Here is a 9,999-nt window from a genome sequence, read left to right on the forward strand (position 1 = left end):
GCAGCCTCGAGGCGGCCGCGATGCAGTCGGTGTGCCGATGGCACCAGGCTCGCACCCCAGGGCCACTGCTGTCACGGACGCTGGGCTCCCGCTGAGGTCAGGACACGGCCCTGAGCTCGGGCTGCACCTTGCTCTGCCTGGGTGTGGCTTCGTGGGGTTTGGGGACGGTAACCGGCCCCGTATACCATGGGAGTGCCACAGCTTGGTGCTGGCCACAGCCATCAGGAGAAGGTCGCACTGCGCCTTCCTTGAAGATGAGGGAGATGAAAAGGAGAATTTCTATTTTTTTTTATTTAAATGTTAGGAGTTTGGGGGGTTTTGCTTTCATTGTTTCAACATCAGTCTTTAGGAATTCTAATATTTTTAGTCAACACACCCAGAGATCACACTTTGCTACAGTCTTCTAGAAATACTTGTAAAATTCCTGCTTCATTTCACCCACAATAGGATTATTTTTAATCACTGTTACTCAAACAACAGGACAGAGACCCAAGGGTAAAAGTCAGCCACCCTCGCAGGATGCATTGCCTGCACTGCTGGAATCAGCACAGCCGAGAAACGCACTAGGCGAGCTCCTGACTTGAACAGAAGAAAATACTGACCGTCTGCAAGGAGAAATACTTCTTAACTGGTCCCAGTCAAGGTGCAATGGTCTTTAATGGCCTATTCTCAAGACTGGAGAAGTTTTCTCACCAAAAGGATGGGGTGACTTCTCACACCAGTAAGGCTCACGCTGCAGCAGAAGCGTCTGTCTGGTGTGTTCAGCTGTGCCAGGGATTGTCGTTCTGAGAAAAGGGCGAATTAACCTTGGGAGCTGACCCAGCCAGAGTTGTGTTTAAAGGGAACGCGAACAGAAAGGAATATTGATCAGCTATTGACTCCAGACGCCAACCACTAGCTTCAAGTGTAGAGCGATGGAAAAGGCAGTTCAGGAGTTGGCTGGAGCCTGGGAAGTGAGAAAGAGGGAAAACCAAAACTTCAGAGGCTATTCCAGCTCTGCAGGTACGAAATCAGCACTAACTACCAACAGACCCGTGTGACAGGCAAGACCAACGACAAAAGGTGATCCTGGCTATTGCAGCAAAAAGGCTCTACCCTCCTGAGCTGCCTGTCAGGACGCGACCTTACCAGTTCTCTTTGCTCCAGCTGGTGTCTTTGGCTTCCATCACGTGGAAGGTGAACGCATGGCGAGAAGACTCTGAGCTGTTGAGCTCACTCTTATGGACAACTTCACCGTGGATGAGAATGAGCCCACCTGTTTGAAAAAAAAACACCTGTACTGCTCTTTTTTTCAAATCGTGAGTGCCATCTTTAAAATATAAGGGAAGTTACAAGTGTTAAAATGCCAGTTTAGCTCCCTTGTTTTTTCTTGTGCTGCAAAGCAGAAACATTTGGGGGTTGTTTGTACCTTTACTTATAGGCAGAGGTATGAACTGGCTGTTGTCATAGGCCGGCTCTGACCCTACAAACTCTACACAGGTTGAGGAACCTGGAGCTGCACGGACCATTCTCCGGTTAATTCCACCTGCAAATCCAAAGAATAAGCAAACACATGAAAATTAAACAGCTAGCCACACTCCGCACAGCAGAGAAATGGTATCTGTGATTTCTCTTGGCAGTGACAGGAACCTTATTGTAGTACATTCAATTTTTCTTTAGTAATTTGGGTGGGTTTTCCATTAAGCAAAGATTTAGGATTTCCCAGCTGTGGCAGAAACTGATAAACACCTGCCTTTTTCGCATTTCTGGCTCTTTCCGTGCATTGCAACATAGCCCTTCAGGAACACAAATAGGCATACACTTACGCAAAGCCAACCTTTCATCCATTTCTCCTTTCTAAGAGAGCAGAAACTGTCATTAGAGTGCAGCTGACTCTAGAATTTATGAGGGATGAGCACCTTAAAAATCTTAAAAGCACTATGCTTGCACTCACTGAGCCAATGCTTAGGCAAGCAACAGTTTAAAGCTGATTAGCGTACCCTAGAGTTAGTGAAAAAACAGAGGACTCTGCTGGTAACCCAGCAGCGGTTGCACACAGAGCAACCTTTGCAGTAAATGCAGGAATGTCCTTTCCACAAACAAGGGCAGTGGCACGCTCCCGCGGGCAGCGTGCGATGCAGGGAGCGTAACTCTGCCCATGCTTCCCTCCACCCTTCAGCCTGAAGATGCCACGCGGTGCCATGGCACACACCAAACACCACGACTCTTACTGGTGTGAGAGCCGGGAATGAACCACAGGCAGCCGTTCTCCCGCGTGGCATCCTCCAGGGCGATCCAGAACCCCAGGATTCTGCCCAGAGGCTCCGTGTGCAGGAAGGTGGCATCCTGGTGTGGTGTCACTGCAACGAGAGACAGTCGTGAGGGTCTTCGATGCCTGAGGAGCTCAGTAGCCCTGGGACGGGAGGCTTGTGTCTCCCTGACCTACCCTGCCCACCCATCCACTGTACACATTAAATGTCACATTAAAATGCCACCTCTCAGTAAAAGTAGCTCTTTGTTCAAGCTGGATATGATGCAGAAACATTTCTGGAAAACATGGATGCTTTTTAATAATTTTCAGGTTTGGACCACAAAACTCAGGCTTAAGTGTGATTGTGAGCTTCTCCTGGTAACGTTCCTCTCCTGAAGGAGCGTTACCCACGGTGCGAGGCACAGGTAATACAAAGCTCACCTTCACCGCCGATGCCAGGCTGCTGCAAGGAAAGAAAAGTGATGTGTGAAGAGAAGAGTTTCACAGCTGCCCACCCAACAGGGTCTGGTTTCTTGAGTGACAAGTGCCTTGAATTACTGTACCTTGAAGATATACATGCTTTGCACAACTACCGGTCTCTCAAGGCCTAGTTTTCTTCCCAATTCCTGCAAGAAAACCTTCTAAGATTTAACTCTGCTGTTTTCTGCACACTATAAAACATTATTCCCTGAAGACATTTAAAGTTTCCTTTCACAGACAAAAATCGCTATCATTGGGAGTCTAAAAATTAAGATTAGCTACTCCATAATTTATATTTTCCCCCAGATCATTCTAGGAAACAGTAACAGCTCACCTGCACCTTGGAGGAGTGGGTGATTTGCTTGAAGACAGGATCATAAGCATGCAAAGCTAAGGGGAAAGAAACGGTTCAGTGAAGATTGCATTGACAGAGGGAGCTGGCAGCGCTCGGGGATGAGCTGCAGAGGCAACAGCCGAGCAAGATAAATTGCAGCCAGTAACTTTCATCCCTCCCAAAAATGGTTACACGTGGCTTATCAGCCTAAGGCGATACAACACTTGTAGATTTGTACAATCTTCTTTAGAGACCAAAAATATAATCAGTCACTAGCCACAAACCGCAGCTCTAGAAAAAACAGCGTATAACAGAGCAAACAAAAGCGGAGTATTGTGTGATTAAGTATTATATTATGCAAATGCTAGCACAACAACTGCTATACATGACCCTGAGGCGCACAGTGAATTCACCCTTTAAAACTGAACACAGTTCTTGGGACCTACAAAACAAGTAATTACTGCAGAAATGACCTCGGGCTCATCCCGGGTCCCTCGGCAGCGCACCGCAGCCCGCACGCCCTGGCGCAGGTGCCGGCCGCAGCCCCGCTCTGACAGCGCCACGAGGCCGGATGGTGCCTCCAGCTCGTGGTGACCAGACGGGCCACGAGGACACATGTGGGTCTGGCAGGGGCTGCTCCCGGGCAAGGGGTGAGGCTGGGCTCAGCCAAAAGGGGTAACTGCAAAAAAATCAGCCTAGAGATGCCTCTCCCAGTGCCGAGTTGCCGAGTCAGTGGGCAGCTACAGTTGTTTTCACTTCCCCTGGGGAAAAGCTGAAGTACAGCAGCATGGCAGGCGGGCTGGGGGGGAAGAGTGTTTTTCTGAGAAAACCAGAGAACCAAGAACTCTCCGTACTGAATTTCCAAGGTTAGCGAAGTTTAATCTGAACAAGCTTCAAGTGCAGTGAATCCTGCTCTCGTCTTCCACATTTTGTTTGAAAACAAAAGGGATCAAAATGCAAGTCCAGTTGCTGGGAGAGGGGAAATAGGTCAAAGTGAAACCAGTAAGGGTAAAGAAAAGATGCTGGTGACACCAAAGGAGGGAGGACAGCTTCAGCAGCAGCAGCCCGCCACTGCACGGGACAGGAGAGACAGTTTGATCTGTGCTGAGAGTGACCAGTCGTCGTGGTCAGTCTGTTAGAGCAGTCTCTTGCATAAAAGAGAAAAAGAGACAAGGGCTGAAGTCCAAACTTTCACATGTCAGTGCCTCCAAGCTATGCATGGCTGAAAAACCTCCCAGGAGGGTTTTTGTGAAAAGGATCATAATGGAAGATTTCAGTCCTTTGACAGCAGAGAGTGAGGGGCAGCGCTGGGAGAACAGCGGAGAGCAGCAGAGCGACGCGAGCAAGAGCAGACTGACGAGCAGAAATCAAGTTGAAGAATTTAATGCAGAAACCCGAAGCAAAACAGCCCGGGGCTGCAAAGATAGAGCAGCACAGCCACAACGGCGAGAGGGGCGAGGGGCGCAGTATTCGATGTAGCCCTCGCCCGGCGGCTGGGAGAAGCCATGGCAGAGGGACGCCACTCCTCGGCGCAGAACGGCTTCAGCTCAGTGGCCACGGTTATTTATAGCGCATAGGTCTGAAGAAATCCTTGAGTCTGAAAACCACATCCCTTCCATCCCTCCCTTGAAAACCCCCGCCCTTTAAACATACCGTGGCCAATCTTGCTGACAGATTTCTCCTTTGGAATTCGGAAGTTACCTACAAAACAAAACCAGAACTTAATGTTTGTAAAGCAGGAACCGTCCCTAGAGCTGGAAACGGGCTGCCAGCCCCTCACCAGCCTTCTCCTGTCCCCTCCCTGTGGTTGTCTCCAGCCAGGGCTTACCTCTCTCATCCAAAACACCTTTCTCAAAGAAGAATCTAATCTTGTCTCCACTGGTTAGGAAATAATCCGAACTACCCTGCCAGGGATAAGAGTCCAATAAAGATACATTCATTTATGCTTTTACAAGGATACTTCTATTGAAGCATTAATACTCACCTGCATCTTTTTCCCCATCAAGCCGCAGCATAAGCAAAACAGAGTCAATAGAAATCACTCATAAAAAGGTTTTCCACCATGCTAAATGTCTTGGCATTGATATAGGACTTTACAAGAACCTCTCACAAAGAGCCTACCCTTGCTTTTCTTTTGTTGGCTGCCTGGAAAATAACCTCTTTTCTCTCTGCAGAACAAGTCCAAAGCAATCTGCGAAAGCTGCTTGTGGCTGGCAGGGGCCACAGCTGCAGGGGCTGAAAGCACAGCAGCGCCATGGCACACCTCCCCCTTCGCCCCCTGGTAAGCCCACCACCCAACAGTGGTAGAAAGCTGGAGAGCAAGTGCCTCTCACAGGGTTATGTTGCGTTCCCGCGGCGTAAATCCCGAGCAGCCCTTTGCCGGTCCCCAGCCCTGTGGCCAGGACAGCCCTGCCTCGGTACCTGCTCCTGGAGCTGCTCCTGCTCCTTGGTGGAGAACTCGGTGCGGCAGTGTGGCGGCACTTCCATCTCCGCTACGATTCTCTGAATCTGGTTCCTCATGCTGTCACACTCCTCTGCAGTAAAAAACCGCTCTAGGACAAGGAAGCCATCCTTGTGGAACTGGAAGAGATGGGGTGGCTGCTTTCCTCCAGGGTCCTCGGGGGAAGCAGCACAAAGCAAGAGAAAACAGTTCTGGCCCCTCGTTGAGCCTCAGCTCAGTGTAAAAGCATCCTGACTTCAGCTCTGAGCTGGGCAACGCGCTCTTAACTTTTAATTTCAGGAGGGATTTCTGTTGTAAAAAAGATAGTTTGTTAACAGGCTGGGATTCCACACAGCTGAGAACACGTCTCAGCCCTGCAGTCCATGAAGCAGAGGAGGTACCATCACTAGAGCCCCTGTGGTTTGAGGATATCTTATGGAAAATGTGCAGCCAGCAACCTTCACATTACAAAGCTCGCTAACACAACAGAGCAGCTGTACCTGTACCCCAGATAACAAGGTTCCTCCACCAGCCCGACAGCATTGTTTCCTCTACCGGAAAAATCCCCGGGGTGATTTCTCACAGGCGACCACACAACCTCTTACAAAATGAAGCGACCTCTGTCACCACTGCTGTTTCTTTGTATAGAATACCCTGAGGATTATCCCTTGGCAGGCAGATTTCCAGTTCAGGGATGAGAGCCGGGCAGCGCAGGCAGAAGGGCAAGACAGAATTTCCCCCCAGAGCTGTGTGGTAGCGGTCTCCCTCTGGAAGAGCTCGTAGCCACCACAGGGCCCTCACACACTCAAAAGAATGTAACGTGAGAAGCTGAGAAGACCATAAAGTGTTTGTAAAGCAAATCTTTGCTGGTCCTGACCAAAGGTGTACCTGAGGAGCAGCGTCCCCCGCCCGTACAGCAGCCACTCCCCCCGCAGCGCAGCCCCTTACCTGCTGGAGCTGGCCCTGGGTCACCGACGCCATCGGGCAGGAGGTGCCAGCACCCGCCAGCAGCACCACGACGCCAGCCGGGCACTGCGGGCTGCCCACTGGGCTCCTCACGGAGCCTCTGCCAGCACGTGACGGGCGGCAGCGCGGGGCAGCCACCGCCACCACCGCAGCCACGTGCTTCTGCCGGGGGCACCCGGGGCTGCCCTTTGGCTCCCGGCGCTAACAAAGTGCACAAGAATGTTCTGCTCAAGTGCAGTCACACACTTGATTCACTTCACTGCAGGGAGGAATCACTGTTTTAAATAATAACTCAGATTTAAAAATAAAGCAGCTAAGCTGGTAAACACAGTGATAAAATAAGGCAAGTAAAATAAGAATCAAGTGGGATGAAAAGGTCTAAGAGTTTTTAAACAAATTTAAAGTGGTGCTCCAGGCTCCTAGAGCCCTTTTGCTCAGGCAGCCAGTCCTGCCAGAGCTTCAGCGCCTGAAAGGGGCTCCTGCACCCCAGGAGGTGACAATGTCAGACTAAAAGGTGTTAAAGCTAAAGAGCTCTCACAAAGGGCTCGGTAGAATTCCTAGAGAATACATCTACTATTTTCACTCACAGATGTTCTTTGGCAATTTACACTTTGATTTACTCAGTTCATCCTCCTGCAGCTCCAAATGTGCACATAAATGCATAAACCCAAAGACACAGCTGAAACCAGAGAGAAAAAGCAGAAATCTGGTCTAAAAAACCAGAAGAAGAGATGCCAGCCCAGCAGCAGTGCCCCCAGCCAACACACCCCTCCCATCACACAGGAATCCCTGGGGAAGATTCTTCTCTCTGGAGAAAAACGTGTTTGGCTCTTGCAGGCAACACCAAAAGCATCCTTTCAGCAGCACTCCACAACGAACATCACAGGGGCAGCTTCACGCATCACTCTGAAAGAAAACCCAACAAAATGAGTGAGTGCAAAATGCTCATGGGAAAGTGTTTACTTCCAAATATATTTGCTAGCAACTGAAAATCCATCTTAAAGAGATGTTGCTTGAAAAAATAGCGAAAATAAACTCTGGATAAAAATCCCTCCCCATCTCATTCAAATCTTTTTTTTTTGTTTGCTTTTTAATAAAAAGGGCATTCATTGGTTTAATTGGAAAACATCTATTCTTTTTGATCATTTACAGCTCGTTTTCAAGCTTCTCTTTGCACACAAGAGGATATAAGTTCAGTAGTTTAAAAAGCTAGATTTTGCCAGAGAAGTTATTCACTGGGCTGCAAACATGGAAGGGAAACAATCAGCCTCCAATGCTGAAAAAAAATGATCAATTAGTTCCTCATCCCTGTTAACAGACTCTGACCAACTGATGGAGGCAAATGTTTTTAAGAAAGATGTGTAAACACCGGAAAAAAATCCTGCTGTAGCTATTGCCTGTAGGTTGATCTCACCAGGACCCACCTCAGGCTTCACCAGGAGGCAGCAATCCCAGAGCACCACGTGTTCTGCACACTCGCACCACTCCTCAACCCCTCTGTTACCCCCGTCATTCCTGAGGTCACGTACTTCTCATCCCCAGTCATTTTTTTCCCCAGCAATTTAGCACGTCATCATCTCCACTCCCCACCTTACGCACACGTGGTGACTTCATGAGCTGGTTTAGTCCATACGCATGGCAGCAAACCACAACTTTCCTGCTCCACGGATTGTTTTGAAGCAATATAAACAGCAGGCTGCAGCATGCAACACAGCAAGGACCAGCAGATAACTGACCGAGTGACCCGTCTTGGTTGCAGGAGCATTCCTCAGTGGCTGTCCTTAGGAGTTCTCTCGTTCTTTGCCATGCCAGACATGCTCCTATTTCGAGGCTTAAAAAGAGCTTTTCAGCAAGAGGAAAACCACCCCCACCACATAATGCCCTAAAAAAGTCAGAGAGAAGGATGCCCCCTTTGTAAAGACCTTCTTTTCCAGTAAGTTTAAATAAGGAAGGTAGAAAGTACTCGGACAAAACTAGGAAACAGCCTCCTTTTCCTTCCCTTCCTCCCCCTCCAAGAGCTCTTTTGCAGCCTGTCAACAGCATTTGCTCCTGCCAGCTCCACAAGAAAATCGCACTCCTGGCAAACTCCGTTGGAGGCTGCCAGAGCCCATCCCGTGTCTTTACAAAAGGCACAGGAGCGAGTGACCCCTGGAACACAGACAACCCTGCAGCAGACGCAGCACAGGTGTTTCAAACGCCTTTTTGACTGTCACGATTATCCCAGTGTCCTCCCCCGTCAGAGTTCCTATTGAAACCACCTGGAGCCAAGCCAGCGTGCCACTTCCCAGAGCCGGTTTAAGCAGCTCAGTGCTCTCGTCACCGCTGCTGTGGCTGGAGCTGCCAGCGTTATTAGGTGGGGAAAATTTTCACCTAGATCTCTTGCCACCTCCTCTTAAGTCTTCAATATGATCAGCAACAAGTGACAGAATATTTAATGAGAAAGAAGGAGCACAGGAACAATGATAACCACAATGAGTATTTAAATTCAATAGTGTACCGGTATTTAAAATGTCATAGATACTCAAACACTTTTGTTTTCCCTATATTGGCAGTCCTTTCTTTCAAGTTTGAGGATTCTCTTGATGGAGAACTGCTTTGTCATCAACAGGTAAAACCAAGATGGTTACTTTCTGCAAAAATAGCAGCAAGGTAAAAAGCTTACAGTGCAGTAGGGCTGGAGGATTTTACTGGAATAAAACCCAGATAGTTCCAGCTGCCTTCTGCATAGAAAATTTGGAATTTTCAGGATTAAAAGTCTTTTTCCAACAGACAGACCAGCTCTTTACCCTCAGGCTCTTCCTAACCCTGCATTAAAGTCCTGCAGGAATCCAGCAAGCACCGGTTTTCTTTGACTATACCTTTCATTCTTCCCTTTTGCTCAGCTGTTCAGAGTTGGTAAATCCTTGCCAAAAGGAGCTGCAGTCCGAGCACGCCTTAGATGACAAGGGACGCTTTGTCCTCTCCTTTCTTGTTCAGTCCTGCTAAGCATTTCATTAAAACTCATCAATGCCAACAAGCACAGCAGATACCACCTTCCACCTGTTTCACAGCCTGCTCACATCTGGGGCAGCGTCACCGCGGTCAAGTGGTCTCGGACAAAGGAAGCAAGGGAAGGCAAAACACAAGAGAAATGCCTTTCTATGCAATAAACAAGCTGCACAGAAACTCGGACTGGCTTTGAAAGTTACAGGCTGGTTCTGTAACACATCCTGAATACGCTCAATTAGGAAAGACCCTGTCTGCCAGCATTTTCAGTTCAAAAAAGTAGCGTGTGGGGGAGGCAGACAGCTAGGAAACACATTTAAATAATCTGTGAGCAGTAGCTGGCTGATGACAATTTCTATGGCAACAGGCAGTTTCCTCCATTGACTTCAGTCCCTGTCCCTTCCCCAGGGAAGGAGCACACAATATACATTTTGAAAACTCAACAGAGCTTCTATAGAACAATGCAGACAATGCTCCCAACAACGCAAACTGTGTCAGCCATTTGTCGAAGTGATGGTGATACTTGGTAAGGCAGCCCAGGCTTGTCACCGTGCTGGACGTCTT

At 48.7% G+C, this 9,999-nt stretch overlaps 1 protein-coding gene across 8 annotated transcripts; it reads right to left on the bottom strand.

Moving 5' to 3' along the window:
* Positions 1 to 271: 271 nt before the first annotated feature.
* Positions 272 to 8,516, bottom strand: PHYHD1 (phytanoyl-CoA dioxygenase domain containing 1). 8 transcript variants are annotated; one of them, XM_037401207.1, is made up of 14 exons: positions 7,955 to 8,516; positions 6,433 to 7,356; positions 5,466 to 5,660; positions 5,166 to 5,279; positions 5,029 to 5,034; positions 4,873 to 4,948; positions 4,698 to 4,745; positions 3,045 to 3,100; positions 2,794 to 2,856; positions 2,672 to 2,693; positions 2,211 to 2,339; positions 1,409 to 1,525; positions 1,129 to 1,255; positions 272 to 946 (listed from the first exon to the last, which is right to left on the bottom strand). In XM_037401207.1, the coding sequence occupies exons 2-14, from the start codon at positions 6,463 to 6,465 to the stop codon at positions 901 to 903; spliced, it is 1,032 nt and encodes a 343-aa protein (XP_037257104.1). In that variant the 5' UTR covers positions 6,466 to 7,356; positions 7,955 to 8,516; the 3' UTR covers positions 272 to 900. The 8 variants fall into 8 exon arrangements, with proteins under 8 accessions (XP_037257104.1, XP_037257105.1, XP_037257106.1 ...); XM_037401208.1 differs by lacking the exon at positions 7,955 to 8,516 and having other exon boundaries at positions 6,433 to 7,370; XM_037401209.1 differs by lacking the exon at positions 7,955 to 8,516 and having other exon boundaries at positions 5,466 to 5,624.
* Positions 8,517 to 9,999: the final 1,483 nt, after the last annotated feature.

This window comes from Falco rusticolus, chromosome 9 (genome assembly GCF_015220075.1).
Source record: "Falco rusticolus isolate bFalRus1 chromosome 9, bFalRus1.pri, whole genome shotgun sequence".
Taxonomy (NCBI): Eukaryota; Metazoa; Chordata; class Aves; order Falconiformes; family Falconidae; genus Falco; species Falco rusticolus.